The 17806-nt window shown below is 44.6% G+C and overlaps 1 protein-coding gene across 1 annotated transcript in view; it reads right to left on the minus strand.

Moving 5' to 3' along the window:
* Positions 1-17390, minus strand: part of LOC132581014 (N-sulphoglucosamine sulphohydrolase-like) — a 28890-nt gene extending 11500 nt beyond the window's left edge. Inside the window, exons 1-6 of the mRNA XM_060252033.1 lie at positions 17222-17390; positions 15639-15799; positions 15374-15479; positions 13618-13768; positions 10176-10332; positions 9857-9938 (exon numbers count right to left, since the gene is read on the minus strand). Of these exons, the coding sequence (XP_060108016.1) occupies positions 9857-9938; positions 10176-10332; positions 13618-13768; positions 15374-15479; positions 15639-15799; positions 17222-17321 (757 nt within the window). The 5' untranslated portion in view covers positions 17322-17390. The remainder of the gene's footprint in view (positions 1-9856; positions 9939-10175; positions 10333-13617; positions 13769-15373; positions 15480-15638; positions 15800-17221) is intronic.
* Positions 17391-17806: the final 416 nt, after the last annotated feature.

Below are 17806 nucleotides of genomic sequence, written 5' to 3' on the forward strand. Positions count from 1 at the left end.
ATCAACAGCATCAATGTCTAGCAAACCCTTATAGATAAATGAAATCAGTCCCTTCCGCTTTAAAAAAGGAGATTGTAGCAAGGATTCAAAGAAAGTAAGAGGTCGATTGAAATTGTATTTCTTTGAGAGTGATGTCACCAAGTTGTTAATTTGCAAGTATTCAAACCATGGGATTTTTGTCCCACCAGTTTTCTCTTCTAAAGATTTTTTGTCGAGCACTTTTCCATTGGACAAAATATCCACAAACCTATAAAAATTATATTTTTTCCAAATTGGAAAAGACTTGTAAAAAAACCCCGGTTGAAACCAAGAAACATCCATAAAATGAGATAGTGGAGACATAGGAGGGGCTAAAAAGAGGCGGCGTTTGTCCCAAATCTGAAAAATGGCTTTAAGGAAAAGGTTGGAGGAGATATTAGGAGGTCTCTTCTTTGGAAATTCCCATAATGTAGATTGAAACGATTTGTTATTTAGATAGGTATCTTCTAGGACCTTCCAGCCTGAATTTAAATCAGCATCATGGTATCTGACAAGGCCTCCTAAAATGGCAGCTTCATAAAATTTATGCAGATCCGGAAGAGCCAGACCACCTGAGGATTTAGAACGAATAAGAGTTGCATACCCTATTCTAGATAAGCCCTTGTTCCAAATGTATCTTAAGAACGAACGACGCCAACCCACAAATAAGTCCTCAGGAATAAGAATAGGAATGGCTCGAAATAAAAACAGAAATTTGGGAAAAATAAAAGATTTAATAATCTGAATTTTTTCATTCCAGGGAATGAGTGAAGAATTTTTATTCTTTTGCATAGTAAGAATGTCCTTAATCAATAAGTGATGATTGACTTTAAAAATATCTCCCAATTTTAAAGGTATATTGATCCCCAAATATGTCCAATATCTATCCATTTTTTTGAAGTGATAATTTGAGTAGATGGAATCTTGGAGAGCATCTGAAATTGTGATGGGATAAAGAATGGTTTTAGATGGGTTTACTCGAAGACCCGATATAGAAGAAAATACAGATAATAAATCAAAGACAGCTGGTAAAGAAGTCTTAGGTTTTGTAACAAAAAGCACTAGGTCATCTGCAAACAAAGACACCTTAATTTGTTTCTTTCTAATAGGGATACCAGCAATAATATTGGTATTACGGATAGCATTAGCAAGAGGTTCAATTGCGATTGCAAAAAGCAGAGGAGACAAGGGGCAACCTTGCCTCGTCCCTCTGAAAAGATTAAATTCTTCAGAATCCAAATTATTAATAGAAAGAATAGCAGAAGGCGACTTATATAAAGAATGGATTATCTTCAGAAAATTCGGGCCAAAATTCATTTTCTGCAGTAAGGTTGTAAGATAAGGAACTTCAACGGAATCAAAGGCTTTTTCAAAATCAATAGACAAGATAAAGGAAGACTCAATATTAAATTTCCGGCAGTATTGAATAACATCAAGGACCATTCTAGTATTGTCCGTTAACTCACGGTGTGGGATAAAGCCCGATTGGTCAGGATGAATGTAGTTCCCTATAAAAGTATTAAGCCTAGCCACCAGGGCTGCTGTAAAAATCTTGTAATCGCAATTAAGGAGCGATATCGGCCTGTATGAACTAGGGTCTAGCAAGTCTTTGTCTTTCTTTGGAAGAAGAATGATTTTTGCCTGTGACCAAGTAACTGGAAAAGAACCAGACTGTACAAACTGATTACAGGCGTCCGCCAAGATGGGAGCCAACAAAGTATTAAAAAATTTATAAAATTCTGGTATAAAGCCATCTCGGCCTGGAGATTTATTGGATTTCATAGACTTGATAGTCTCCTGTATTTCAAGTGCAGTAAAAGGTTTGTCCAAAAGGGATTTAACCTCAGGAGAAACAGGCTTAATAACTGAGTGAGTGTCTAAAAAAGATGAAATAAGGTCTGATGCTGGATGCTGGGAGGAATATAGAGATGAATAGTATTTTTTAAAAACTCCTACAATATCCTTAGTGGAATGTTTCAAGGTACCGGATTTAGAACGAATGGAAGAAATAGCCATTGAGGATATTCTCTTTTTAACCTTCCATGATAGGAGTTTAAGGGATTGAGGAGTTCGAAACCAATATTTTTGTTTTATATAAGCCATTTGTTTTTGAATCTTGGAGACGTCAAAAGATTCTAATTTTTTCCTTTCTATAAGAAGTTTTGAATAAGTTTTTTTGCTACCAAATTTTTTAAATTTCTCTTCCAATTTGGTAATGTTGGCAACCAAATCTGATCTAATTTTGTCTTTTTCTTTTTTATACGAAGAGGCAATAGCCAAAAATCTGCCACGAATTACAGCTTTAAACGAGTCCCAAACTATATGCTGAGGTACTCCACACTCAGTATTGAATTGAAAAAATTCTTTAATGTCTTTTTCAATGGAATCTGTAACCGATTTCATAGACAGTAGTTTACTATCCAATCTCCAATTAAAAGAAAAAGATCTTTCAGTGATTCCTGACATATAACCTTCCAACCATGCATGATCAGACCAAATCATTGGGCCAATGTCTACTTTAAAAAAAAGGTTAGAAATAGAATCCGAAACTAAAAGAAAATCTATTCTGGAATAAGTTTGATGACGAGAAGAAAAGAAGGTATAGTCTCTTTCTTTTGGATGCCTGCTTCTCCAAATGTCTGACAGATTATAGGATTGAAAGATTTGAGCTAAATCATTTTGGCCATTCGAATCTTTTGATTGAGACCATTTATTGGCAGATAGAGGTAGCAGGCTTTTTTGAGATCTATCTAAAGAAGGATTGACAACATAGTTGAGATCTCCTCCCAAAATAATGGGCCCTTTATGAAAAGTTTGAAGTTGTGACAACGTTGTTGGAGCAAGAATCTACATAAACCCAGTCTGACAGCTACAGTATGACAGCTGGTGATCTAGCTGCCAGGCTAGGTCACAGTGACCTGATCAGCAGACCGGCTTGAGCCGGCAGAAGCCAAGTGACGCAATCTGCTGAGTCAGCACGGCCAGGATTGGCTGCTTGGACTATATATGATCTGTGTGTGCATCACACAGGTCTCTCCCTGTGAGATGGTGGTTAGGCGAAGCACTTTGTCCGTGGAGGTGATATTGTATAGACTGCACAAGAGAGCACTTGTCGTGTATATATGTTAATACACCTTTTGGCACTAGTTGCACGCGTCTGCCTGATTTTCTTTCCTGAAGCCCTGTGTCGGGCAAGTCATCTCCCTCACTCTGCTACTCCCGCTCCGACAGGGTTATGGGCCCAGGGCGGTTCCGCTGCGCGGAGGAGAGAGTTGAGAGTTGAGCTGACTGTGAGTTTGGAAAGAGCCGGAGGCGAGGAACGCCGGTGAAGGACACAGAAGCACCACCGTTCTCTGTTTGAGAGCCAGAGGGACGTCGGCAGCCAGCTGTGAGGAGGAGTCGGCACGATGGCTCAGCAACAGCTTGGAGTAGCCGTTGAGAAGCTCACCTCAGCCAACTACGCGGTGTGGAGCCTGAGAATGCAACACTACCTCAAGCGTGAAGGGCAATGGCTGTTCGTGAGTAACCCCCCTGCTGACTTATCTCCTGCCGAGACTGTGTTATCGGATAAGGCACTGGCCAACATAGTGCTATCTATAGGAGATGACCAGCTGGTTTATGTGCGAGGGCAGGACACTCCCAAGGCTGCCTGGGACGCGTTGAGTGCGGTGCATGTTAGCACCACTGCTGGTTCCCTCATGGCCTTGACAAGGAGGATGTTCCGCACCGTTATGCCGGCTGGAGGGTGTGTGAAAGATCACATCAAACGGCTAACGGACTGTTTCGTTGAGCTGGAGGCAAGAGGCAAGACTGTAGCTCCAGACGACAGAGTGTACATTTTGCTGTCGTCGTTGCCACCTGAGTACACTCCCCTGATAACTTCTCTGGAGACGGTGGACGTAGCGACCCTGACCATGGAATACGTCTGTGCCCACCTGCTTGACTTCCAAGAGAGAATTGCGGCCGTGAGCTGTCCGGGGGTGTCGGCCGGGCAGCGTGCTGTTATCGGTGTGTCCGGGAAGACAGCCAAGAATGAGCCAGCTTTTGCTGCTGGCAGGCGTCCGAAGGTGGAGGAAGTGGAGCCGACTGCGTTTGCAGTCCGTCGCTGCTATGGATGCGGGTCGTCGCAGCACCTGCTCCGAGCTTGCCCTGAGAGGGAGAAGAGGCGGGGGCGTGTGCGGCGAGAGCGGAGGACCGCCAGCCCGTGTGAGGAAGCAACCCGGCTGGTCACGTCTGCAGTAGAGAGCACAGGGTCTGCTTGGATTTTAGACTCCGGGGCAACGAGCCATCTCTGCTGCGAGAAGGAGTTGTTGAAAAACATTGACAGTCCTGAGCATAAGTATGTGAGATTGGCTGATGGGACCACTGCCAATTCTGTTTGCTCAGGCAATGTGGAATTTCCTGCACTGAAATGTATGTTGCAAAATGTGTTGTATGTACCCTCACTGCAGTCTAACCTGTTGAGTGTTAGCACACTGTTTGACCAGGGATACCAGGTGAGATTTGAGAAAACCTGCTGCAAAATCCTGGGAGGTGGGGGAAAGTTGCTTGTGACAGGAAAGAGGGAAGGTAAACTGTATGTGGTCCAGAGTGATTGTGCCCAGGTGGCTCAGGTGTCGAATGAGCCTGTGCACAATAATTGTATACATTTGCTCCATAGGAGACTTGGGCACTGCGGATTTAGGGCGTTAAAGAAAACCCTGGAGCTTGTGCCTAGTTTGAAAGTAAATCCTTGCAAATGTTACTTGGATTGCCAGGTCTGCAAGAAGACCAAAAGCAAGGCGTGTGCTGTTGCTAAAGAAAGCTCAAGGGAAAGCACACGAGCCCTGGAACTAGTCCATTTAGACGTTATTGGCCCATTGCCAAAGAGTCTGTCGGGGAGGAGATACTGCTTGGTGGCCACCGACGACCACACGAGGTACGCGTGGGTTTTCACCATGGTGCATAAGTCTGAGGTGTATAAGACATTCACCAAGTGGGTCAAAGCAGTGGAGAGACAATTAGGGGTTAATCTCCTGGCTGTACAAACCGACAGAGGGGGGGAATTCTTATCTAACCAGATGAAACGTTGGCTGGAGAACAAGGGCATCGCCCACCGTCTGACGAACCCGGCAACGCCCCGAGAAAATGGGCATGGGGCTGTATTGCAGAATGTGATGTATTGCATGTTAGAGGATGCACAACTGCCAATGACCTATTGGGCAGAAACCATACATGCAGCTGTTTTTTTGCAAAATAGGGTTTGGTGTAATACTGTGAAAAATGTGCCTTACAGGTTACTGTTGAACAAGACCCCAGATTTGAGTTCTTTAAAAGTCTTTGGGTCACGGGCTCGGGTTGGCATCCACTCCACGAGTAGCGGGGAGGGGGATGTCCGGGCAGAGAGCCTAATTTTTCTGGGCTACAAGCCAAGGGCCAGGTGTTATCGTTTCTGCAATAGCAAAAGCAAGATAACACTTAGTAAGAGTGCCCAGTTCAATGAAGAAAGCAGCTGGCCAAGGTTGCACTCCTTGCAGAAACAATTTGTCCTGCTGCCAAGTAGCGATAACGATGTTGGAGCGCAGCCCAGAACTCCAGCCCAGGAGGTGGCACCCAGTGGGGCTGGAGAAGGTGAGCCGAATGCTGGCACAGAGCCTGACGAGCAGAGTCAGGAGGCAGAGCCTCAAATGCAGGAACTGGAGGTAAAGTGTGAGAGTCAGGAGGTTCAACACCCAATTACAGGGGCAGAGCAACCAGCCCAGGAGGTGGGAACAGAGCAACCCGAAGAAGACAAAGCTGGTCCAAGCACAGGGCCACGGGTGTCTGCCGGGTCCACCAAAGGCCAACGTCCCGCTAGGTACAAGTGTCCCTATGTCACTCTGACTGTCAATCCAGACCCACCCGGATTTGAGGAAATGTTAAAAGAAAAGGCTAAGAAATGGAAAGCCTGGGTGGCAGAGTGCGAGGCAAGGGAGAAGGAGGCTGAAGCCAAGCGTCTGAAAGAGCTGGCTGAACAGGAACACGATGATGTGTTTTACAATCATGATGAGTTCCTGAACGAATTCCGGAAAGGGTTCCGAGCTACGTAAATATGAACTGTAATGTTGCTGGTGGACATGTATGTAAACTGTGTAAAGTGTTTTGGTGCACTGGGTTTAAATAGATTAGGAGGTGTGTTGGAGCAAGAATCTACATAAACCCAGTCTGACAGCTACAGTATGACAGCTGGTGATCTAGCTGCCAGGCTAGGTCACAGTGACCTGATCAGCAGACCGGCTTGAGCCGGCAGAAGCCAAGTGACGCAATCTGCTGAGTCAGCACGGCCAGGATTGGCTGCTTGGACTATATATGATCTGTGTGTGCATCACACAGGTCTCTCCCTGTGAGATGGTGGTTAGGCGAAGCACTTTGTCCGTGGAGGTGATATTGTATAGACTGCACAAGAGAGCACTTGTCGTGTATATATGTTAATACACCTTTTGGCACTAGTTGCACGCGTCTGCCTGATTTTCTTTCCTGAAGCCCTGTGTCGGGCAAGTCATCTCCCTCACTCTGCTACTCCCGCTCCGACAAACGTATCTTTAATAAATGCAATTTGTCCATCATTTGGAGCATACACCGATGCCAGAGTATAAGGGCTACCATTAAAGACCCCATTGATAAAAATATACCGACCCCTAGGGTCAATTGAGGAATTTTCAAAAGTGAATTGGACTGATTTACCTATTAAGATGGCCACACCTCTTGCTTTGGAGGACCCGTAAGCTTGAAATTGATGAGCAAAAAATTTTGACTGGAAGACCTTGGGCTGGTTACCCTTAAGGTGAGTTTCTTGCAAAAAAACTATATCTGGTTTCTGATGAGAGATGGCAGAGGCAACCCGTTTTTTCTTAATTAAATTATTTAGCCCATTACAGTTTAGAGATAGAAATTTCAAGTGGCACTCTGCCATAATTGAAAGAGGAAATAACCAAGGTTATCAAAATTATTGCAATTCATAGCTTTGAACCCAGGTGCCACCAGGATAGCTAGAGGCGAATCCTGTAGATCAAATTTCAAAGGTATGAGGACAGATTTCAGATCAAAGGCTTTAAAAAACTTCCAACTAAATCCATAATAATTCAATACAGTTATGCTGCCCGTAACACAAACAAAAAACCATAACCAACACCAGTGGTCTAGCATTAACAGACACTAGCCACTAACTCACCCTCCAACTCTGTTAACCCAAACTTGGGAAAACAACAACTATTTACTTAAAAGGATAAATTTGAAGCGGAAGTCTTCGTTACTGAAGACACCACACAACTAGCAACAACTACCAAATGGAGCTAATTAAAAAAAACTGAAGTTCTCCATTCTCCCTCTCTGCCAAAAATGCTTATATTTAACACTATCAACCCAGCAAAAATAAAATTTATAAACAGAATAACAGAGCCGAATGTATAGAAAGTTTATAATGAAAGGCCAAACAAAGCTGATCGAGTCAAGGCTAAAATGCCTAGAAAGCCACATATAATAAAACCTGTGCCTTTTACCAACTCAGGTTAGTGAATTAAAGATAATTACAGGCAAACTAATATACCATGTGTAACAGCATCAGATCTCGATCACAAAGTTATTGTAAGACTTAAGACACTATGATAAAAATACAATGAAACTTTAAACAGAACTATGAACGCTATTAAATACTGGTCTCCCCAAACACTCCCCACCAACTATCCTTCAGCCACTTATAAGCCTATGTAGGGAGATATGATGGTGAGGGAAACAAGTTTCCAAACCTTCATAGTAGCATAAGGCACAAACTGACACACACATACATTCCCTACCCACCCTCTGTCTCACAGATTCATTTCCATTCAACAATTCACACAGGAAGGGAAAAGGTCCTGACAATTCATTAACTCATAGTAGAAAGAAATATATTGATATAAAACCCTAATCATACTATTCAAGTTTCTCACTCTGATCTACCCCCCCTCACTCACTCTCTCTCCCTCCCTCTCTCCCACTCCCTCACTCAACACCCAGCCTCCCCATTCCAGCTCCTACTCAAACTATATATTCCAAGTCACCCCATTCTTCCAATCATGCATACCCAATCAACCAAGAAGATTTCCTTTAATGAGTTGAATTGAATTAATAACTCCCTCACATTCATAACATTGTGTTCAAAAGATATAAATAACCAAAAAAAAAAAAAAGGGGGGGGGACCCCCCAATTTCGTATATAAACATTGCTTCATAGGCACGAAACAATCATCAGCATATTTCTAAGCCGTGACAGAGTTACACGTAGGCAAAGCTTATAAGTCAGCAGTTCAGTAGGCAAAGCTTATATGTCAGGAAAAAAAAAAAAGGGGGGGACGTCAAGAATCCACACAAAAAAGGGAAGATTTCTGCATAGCAACAGTTCCAGTGTTTAGCTTCTAGGAGAAACAGGCCGATCAGGACGGTTCATAGGCACACGACGCCATCTAGTGTCTGAAGTTATTGAGTGAACATGTGAAACTGCTTCTATAAGGCCGGTGGGAACAGGAAGATTCAAATCTCTCAGCATGCTTAGGCCTGAGTCAAGGCCTCCAGCGACAAACGACCGATCCTGTACAGTAACTTGCAGCTTGTACGAAGCAACCCATCGATATCTGATGTTTTCCCTGTTCAGGATTTCAATAATTGGCTTCAAAATTTTCCGCCTTTGCAAGGTTTCAGAAGACAAATCCTGTAGAATTTGGATGTTGTAATCTCCTAGCAGAAGTGGATTTATAGCCCGGGCTTTTTGCAGCAGCTTGGATTTAACTGAGGCAGAAGAGAAACGGACTAAAATGTCCCTAGGCAACGAAGTTTTCTGTGTGCGCAAAGGGCCAATTCTATATGCAGCCTCCAGGGCACAAAGATCAGATTCAGAAAAACCCAATGCCTTTGATAGCCAGGAGGCTATAAGAGATTTTAGGTCAGAGGGAGAGGCAGAGTTCTCGGGGAGCCCGCGAATTTTAACATTCCCCATTTTCAGTTGGTTCTCAAGTGCAATAATTTTATCAGTGGCCCATTCATCTCTTTTATAAAAATACTGAGTGTCCTCCTGCACAGCACATGCCATGTTAAAAGCAGAATCTGCAGTCTCTGCCACCTTCTCTAAGGACGTTTTGAAACCCTCCAACTGAGCAGAAAGGGGCTGGATCATGGCAGATATTTTGTCAGTCATATTTTTTTCCAGTTTTTGAAAAGCCTCCATTACCTCAGAACGAAATGAAGCTAGGTCTGCTGCTGTGTTTTCCCCTTCTCCCGACGCCATCTTGCTTGCAGGGCTGCTTGCTTTTCCTGAGGCCTTAGCCTTAGGCTTTTTGGGAAAATAGTCTTTAACAGAGTTCCTTGGGTTTCTTTTTGATCTGGATTTTTGACCATCTACTGTTCCCATACTAATTAAAGAAAAAAAAGAAAACAAACAACAACGCTGGGCGCTTGCTTAAGTGGATTTGGCAGGGGTAAGTAAGGAGCTCTGTTTTCAGGCGTCCATTCCCTATGCGTCGGCTGAGTCAACCTTGAGCCAGCTACCTGAACCAGCTTCTGCTGGGATCGAACTCAGGTCGTGAGCAGAGGACTCCGACTGCAGTACTGCAGCTTTACCACTCTGCTCATAATGTATGCAGTAGCTCACAACTTTAATGCCAGTAGCTCACAAAGTAGTATTTTTACTCACAAGACTCTGCAGCTTAGAAGGAACATTGCTTAGGAGTAATCAAATGTGCAAAACCACTATACTCCTGTGATTCTGCTCTTACTTCAAGAGCACTGCAACTCAAACCTTCTCCCCCACTCCCTCACACAAAATTTCTCCGATTCAGTAATGGTTTACCTTGATCCATGCGGCCAATTGTTGTGTACTGAGCAGCCAAATCTGAACGAGCAGCTGGCGTATCCTGCACAAAATACGGTACCTGAGATGGCAAAAAAGAGAAACAGTTGTTAACCAGAAATCCGAGCAGCAGTATGAGGGGCACTAAAAGAACACTGGCAAACAGAGCTCCTGAAAAGCTGCAGCAGCTATGTCAGCATCAGGGGTACAGGCAAAGCTCCCTTCATCAAGCATGTGGAATCTTCTGCACAGGCCTTGCAGTGGAGAAGGCTCAGGGGTGTAGTTTTCTGCAAAATGCAAATGGTCTGGGAATCCACACCTGCACTTGATCTGGGCTGTAATGTTGTGGTTTCCAGTCTGGGATCCAGCCCATGCCAGTCTCTCCATTGCCGAATTTTTCACAAAAGGCTCCATACTGGGGTTGAGAGTGGCCACAGCGGTGAGGATCATGGAAAGCAACATAGAAGAAAAAAGGCCTGAAAGTTGAAAAGGCAGGTGTGAATGTATGCAGAGGTCATTCAAATACACTCTCGTGGTGCTGTATGCCTTCCGCTTGCTTTTAATAGAAGTACTTTGAAACACCTTTCTCATCCGCCTTACGTCAGCTCTATGATCCTCCACATTCACACATTCCAGTCTTAATTCTGCTAAATCACTCCTGTTCCTCTGTTGTCCTCTGCTGAGTCTCCTGCAATCCTAAACTGCAGTTCCCCAAATATGTCCTGCATCCACAGACTACCTACTATGCTATTGTTGGGCTCTCCCAAGAAGCATCACTAATGGATACCAGCCCCTGTATAAATTGATGGTGCAGTCTCATTTGGAATACTGAGTACAATTCTAGTCGCCACACCACAACAAAATATATCATAGCATTGGAAAAAGGTCAGAAAAGGGCAACTAGAATGATTAAAGGGTTGGAACACTTTCCCTATGAAGAAAGGTTAAAGCACTTGGGACTCTTTAGCTTGGAGAAATGACAACTGAGGGGTGACATGATAAGAGGTTTACAAGATTATTTGTGGGATAGAGAAAGAAGTACTTTTCTCCCTTTCTCACAATACAAAACTCATGGGCATTCAATGAAATTGCTGAGCAGTCAGATTACAACGGATAAAAGGAAGTACTACTTCACCCAAAGAGCGATTAACACATGGAATTCACTGCCACAGGAGGTGGTGGCAGCTACAAGCATAGTTGGCTTCAAGAGGAGATTGGATAAACATATGGAACAGAGGTCATCAGTGGCTATTAGCCACAAGGTATAGATGGAACTCTCTGTCTGGGGCAAGAGATGCCCTGTATTCTTGGTGCTTGGGGGGGGCACACTGGGAGGGCTTCTAGTGTCCTTGCCCCACTGGTGGACCTCCTGATGGCAACAGGTTTTTGGCCACTGTGTGCCAGAGTGTTGAATTGGATGGGCCATTGGCCTGATCCAACATGGCTTCTCTTATGTTCTTATGACCTCAACAGCAAGCCACATCCACCAGTGATCCCGTCCTTGGGCTCAGTTCTCCCCTTGAAACAAACTGCTATCTCAGCCTACCATCTGCCAGTTCTGCAGGACTTGTTGCAGTTCCGCAGAGTCTGTAAAATGGAGCTCTTCCACCAGGCTTTTAGTTGAGGCAGCAGATGTCACATATGGTCAGCCCTTCCTGCTCAAATTATCATAACGTTGTTGTCAGTTTTGATATTTGGGAACCCAATAGATCAGGGGTGGCCAACGGTAGCTCTCCAGATGTTTTTTGCCTACAACTCCCATCAGCCCCAGACAGCATGGCCAATGGCTGGGCTGATGGGGAGTTGTAGGCAAAAACCATCTGGAGAGCTACCGTTGGGCACCCCTGCAATAGATCAAACCAGATCTATTAAAACTTGAAACAATTCTATAATGCCATCTTAATGCTGTTACTAGGTTTTTAATTGCTGTATATCAGAATTATGTAATGTAATGTAATGTAAAATTTTATTTGTATCCCGCCCTCCCCCGCCGAAGCAGGCTCAGGGCGGCTAACAACATTTAAGGTGAACAACACAATAATAAAACAATAAATTCATATTAAATTCACATTAAAACCAATCAATGATTAAAGCATTCCTAAACCTGATACTGGCGGTAAACATTATTAATCTGGCGGTAAACATTAATTTAGTCATTGGTGAACGCCTGTTTAAAGAGGACGGTCTTGCAGGCCCTGCGGAACTGGTCTAGGTTCCGCAGGGCCCGCACCTCCTCTGGGAGCTGATTCCAGAGTTGTGGGGCCCCAGCGGAAAAGGCCCGAGTGCGGGTGCTTTGAAGTTTGACTTCTTTTGGCCCAGGGATATTCAGTCGCATAATCCATATGTTGTAACCTGCCCTGAGTCCACTTTGAAGGGGAATGTGATAGAAATTAAACTAATAAAATCAATAAAATAAGATGTCCTTTTGCCCCAAGCCACAACTACCAGATAGTCCCCACCAATATGGTTATGTTCTAAATTGCAGTCATGAACTCTCCTTGTAAATCCACCATTTTATGATCCCAAACCATAAGAACATAAGAACATAAGAGAAGCCATGTTGGATCAGGCCAACGGCCCATCAAGTCCAACACTCTGTGTCACACAGTGGCAAAAAATTTTATATACACACATACACTGTGGCTAATAGCCACTGATGGATCTGTGCTCCATATTTTTATCTAAACCCCTCTTGAAGGTGGCTATACTTGTGGCCGCCACCACCTCCTGTGGCAGTGAATTCCACATGTTAATCACCCTTTGGGTGAAGAAGTACTTCCTTTTATCCGTTTTAACCTTTCTGCTCAGCAATTTCATCGAATGCCCACGAGTTCTTGTATTGTGAGAAAGGGAGAAAAGTACTTCTTTCTCTACTTTCTCCATCCCATGCATTATCTTGTAAACCTCTATCATGTCACCCCGCAGTCGACGTTTCTCCAAGCTAAAGAGTCCCAAGCGTTTCAACCTTTCTTCATAGGGAAGGTGCTCCAGCCCTTTAATCATTCTAGTTGCCCTTCTCTGGACTTTCTCCAATGCTATAATATCCTTTTTGAGGTGCGGCGACCAGAACTGCACACAGTACTCCAAATGAGACCGCACCATCGATTTATACAGTGGCATTATGATACTGGCTGATTTGTTTTCAATTCCCAACGGACCAACGGACTCCCCCCCCCCCCCACTTTTCCAAGGACTCTCTTCTAACTATAAGTCTTGGATTACTTTTGCAATGTCTCACCACTGAATCTAAGTGCCTTAATGTAATGTGCTCAGATATTTCCTTTCCTTTAATGATACAGTAGCCCAGATATTTAAGGAAGCTACTCTATTATGTAATCATAGAGAGAGAGCAAGTTTGGTGTAGTGGTTAAGTGTGCAGACTCTTATCTGGGAGAACCATGTTTGATTCCCCACTCCTCCACTTGCACCTGCTGAGATGGCCTTGGGTCAGCCATAGCTCTGGCAGAGGTTGTCCTTGAAAGGGCAGCTGCTGTGAGAGCCCTCTCCAGCCCCACCCACCTCACAGGGTGTCTGTGTGGGGGAGGAAGGTAAAGGAGATTGTGAACTGCTCTGAGACTCTGTCCTTGAAAGGGCAGCTGCTGTGAGAGCCCTCTCCAGCCCCACCCACCTCACAGGGTGTCTGTTGTGGGGGAGGAAGATAAAGGAGATTGTGAGCTGCTCTGAGACTCTTCGGAGTGGAGGGCGGGAAATAAATCCAATATCTTTTTATCTAATCTTAGCCACAGCTGCTGGGATCTTACTTTTCATCTTGGCTGCGGAGGAATTTCCGAACAAGTAGCTTGATCCGAGTGATATTCCTCCCGACCTGCAAGACAGAGCCATTCTCCTCAGTGTAGGCAAAGTCAAAGGGATACACAGCCTCCGGTCCAACATGTTTCTTCCCAATGATCCCTGTTGCAGACAAGCACAGTCAGTCAGTGACTAATGAAACAGAGCTAATGAAAACACACAATCTTCTCCTGGTAATTTTGATTCTAAGAAAACGATCAACTGCCCTCAGAGCTGGAGAAAAAAACCAACCAGGCAAATACATTCCACAGCAATCTAGCACAAGAGCACTGAAGTCTGCAGACCAATCAGTCTAAGTTACTGATTGCCACCCAAGGTCTGTCTCCCTCAATACAAAGCATGCTTTTTTTTTTTTAAAAGAGAGGTTGCTCAGAACCACATCCTAAATTATTACTATTGTTTTAGAGAAGAGGATAAGAGACTGGATTTATACCCCACCCTTCACTACCCAAAGGAGCCTCAGAGCAGCTTACAATCTTCTTTCCCTTCCCCTCCCTATAGCAGACACCCTGTGAAGTAGGTGGAACTGAGACAGCTCTAACAGAAACTGCTCCAGAGGAACAGTTCTCTGAGAACTTGTGACTGACTCAAGGTCACATCAGCAGATGTATGTGGAGGAGTGGGAAATCAAACCCAGTTCTCCCAGATAAGAGTCTGTGCACTTAACCACTTTTATGGCAAACCACTGTGCACTCAGTGCTTTACATAGTAATATAAAGCAAGACATAGGTCTGTACCCCACAAGGGGCTTACAAACTATTTTTTGGCTGAAAGGCTGGGTTAGAGCTTAAGCTGGCATGTGCTTAAGCTTTGTTTCAATGGGAGAACAGTATTTGTCGCTGCTAGCTATGCAAGAGCTGAGCCACTGCCTTTAAACACACAGGAATGCATATTTGTTCCTTCACAAGAATCTCTGGCTTAGAATACTTGGTTGGAATATAAATCCTGGTGAGCCTTGGCTTCAATTAAGCTCTATTTTTAATTAATCCCTTTCTGTTTGGGGCTGCTTTTCACACTTAGTGCATTTTATCCCCAAAAGTAGTATACTTTATATATGCTATACATACAAAAAAATAAATAGCGCGGGGTGCATAAATACTAAAAACTCTGCCTTCGCCTTTAAGATTCAAGAAAGTAGTGACCAAGAAACAGACAAGCAGAACTGGCAACTGAAGCATATATTCGATCTTCATAGGCAATGCAATACATTTTGTAGTTGAGTTATCCGTAAGTGAAAGTTAGTCAAGAACAGTATATATTCAGCTTGTTGTTCTGCTATAGAATGGGCATGTTCTATGGCAGGGTTGGCTGCAGCTCCTGCCTTGATGTCAGTGGTAGAAAAACATTGGAGGGGGTATGGTGGAGTGGGAAGTGCCATCAAGTTGCAGGTGACTTATGGAAAGAGGAGGCTTGCAATTACTTGCCTCTACATAGCAACCCTGGACTTCCTTGGTGGTTTCCTATCAGTACTAACCAGGTCAAACATCTGATGAGACTGGACTAGTCTGAGCCATCCAGGCCAGGCAGAGGGAGCACAGGGGTGGGCAAAACAGAGAGACTTGATCTTCTTTCCCTACAGCTAATCTCTGTATAACCACAAAGTGTGTTATAATCAAGGTGTGTTATAATCAAGGGAGTAGAGCAGGTACCATCTAGGAATTCCAAATTAATTAGGAAGGAGAAATTCTGCTTCTGTAGGCAGCTTACCTGTCCGGATCCCTGCCTTGCTGAGCAGTAGAGGAAGGCTACGAACACGGTCAAAGGAGTTGAAGTGATGTACATCCTGATGGAGCCCATACATCCCATTCTGGTGCTGTGAAAGAAAGAAGAATAATTCACAGTGTGAGCAGAACTGGGAAGAAATCGTTAGAAACAAAGGATCTTCCACAACAGAGTTCCAAGGACACGGGAAAGGACTGAGTCATTTGCTTGCACTGCAAGTTCTTCCCCCACCGCATCTGACAAGCATTACCTGGGGCAGGCCTGTCAGGAGGCTGGCCCGGCTGGGAGAACAGCTGCTGACAGAGGTAAAGGCATTCCGGAAGATCAAACTATGCCGGGCCAAGGCATCCAGGTTTGGAGTATTGATGGCTGTGTTGTTGTACGCACCGCTCTCAAAACCACCATCATCAGCTGTGATGGAGGGGTGAGAGGTCAGCTTGTAAGATCAGGATCCCTTCAGCATATTTGCTCTCATCCTTATGTGACTGGAAGTAGAACTGAATTCTGTAGCTCAAACTGAGCGTAGCTGAATGAAGATCTCAGATTCAAATCTCTGCAACTCACCCAAACAGTAAGTTCATCCTACAATAAACTACATTGTTCTCAAATGCTCTCGTGACAAGAACATAGCCACAGTCACAGAACATAGAACTCTGAGTCACCTAATGGTATCATGAACACAAAGGTTTCATTAATTCAGTCAGCAGGATATTCGAGAAACTACAGAGGAAAAAATAGAGAATAGAGGAAAAAATACCACTGATCTTGCAATTCTAAATCTTTCATAATCCTGTTTGTTCTGATCCCACTCCACTAAAGCATATAGGTTCAACCCCCTCTAATTCAATACTATCCACCATTGTTTCCTCTAAGCTGCAGAGCCTAGTGAACAAAATTTTTACTTTGTGAGCTACTGGTATTAAAGTTGTGAGCTGCTGCATAAATTATTGTGCTTTGGGGTTATCCTTCCTGAATTAAGACAAAAATGTGTGAGCTGGAGGCTAAAAATCTGTGAGCTAGTTCACACTAAATCAGCTTAGAGGGAACACTGCTATCCACACATTTCCTCCTTTTCTTATAAATGATGGTTATGACTTTCCATCCAAGAATACAGCCTCACCCAGTGCTCACTGCAGAAGTTCTTAATGCTCACAGGCAAAATGTCACCTTTTTTCTAACAGCTCAGATCCATAACAGGCTTTCTTTTTTTCTGGAAAAAGAGGTGCCAGAACTCCCAAGAGGGAAATTAAGAAGAAACACATAGGTGCCCCTTGTGAATGTTTAGACTTTTGAGAATTTTGCTTCCATAAAGAGATCCAGAACTCAGTTCCACTGTGTTCCCCCAGAAAAAAAAGCCGTGTTCCACCAGGCAGAAATTCAAAAGCAGTGCCTTCCACATGACTAGATTTATATGCTGGGAGGAAAGCAGCATGCTTGGGATTCCCTCCCAACTACTTTTAGTGGGGCAGTTCCTGTACCAGCCGAAAAGACGGCAACACAGTCTGAATCTGAATGCTTGGTACCCATACCGCCTGTTTAGATAAGGGAGCTCAGAATGCACCTTTCCAACAAGACTCACCCACCCACCCTCCATCCCACTTGCCAACTCTAAGGACAGAGAACTATTTGAGGTCTGGCCACCTTCCATCCCGCCCTCTACGAGGCCTTTCAGTAAAACAACTTGCTGATTAGTGTTCCAGATATTTATCTCCCGCGCGCGATGCCTCCTGGGTCGCTCTCAGTGCAAGGAACAGCGAGGAGCGGCTGGCCCTTGTTTGCGCGCATCTCTGCAGAGCAACGCGGCCCAGCAGGGGCCCCAATCCCCTCGCTTACCTACAATAAGGAGAACATTGCGAGGTTTGCCAGGTGGCTTCCGCGCGTAACAGAACCCCAGCAGTAGTGCCAGTGGCCAGCCTTGCGCAAGCGCCCGCATAGCGAGACCCTTCCTTAGTCGTGGGAACAGAGAAAGAAACGATCCCGGACCCCGCCCGGGAAGGGGGCAGTCTCCGTTTAATAGCAGCTCCGCCTCTCGCCTGGGTCACATGAGATGTGTCGGGGAGCAGCTGGGTGGATGGGAGCGTCTGGTTTGGAGTTTCCTCCGTGTAGGGGTGGCGGGGCTTCCAAGTGTGGTGAGTTCGAGTAATCGGGAGCGGGGAATCGAGCAGAGGGGACCTGAGAAAGACCCTCTGGTAGCTTTGGAGAGGGTTATGGGAAGGAAATCGGCTATTAGGCCGGCGAGCCTACAGAAGGTCCTGCGGTCTCATTTTGCCGGACCATGAGTAACTCTTCGTCGTTTGTTTGTTTAAAAGCCTACCCGGTCCGCTGTGTCTAAAAGCTGAATTGCCCGTCATTGGTTCTGGTGTTGCGGGGTTCTTGTTTCTGTTCTAGAAGATGGCATATGGAGCGAAAGCTCGACCA

The sequence above is a fragment of the Heteronotia binoei genome, chromosome 13 (genome assembly GCF_032191835.1).
Source record: "Heteronotia binoei isolate CCM8104 ecotype False Entrance Well chromosome 13, APGP_CSIRO_Hbin_v1, whole genome shotgun sequence".
Lineage (NCBI taxonomy): Eukaryota > Metazoa > Chordata > Lepidosauria > Squamata > Gekkonidae > Heteronotia > Heteronotia binoei.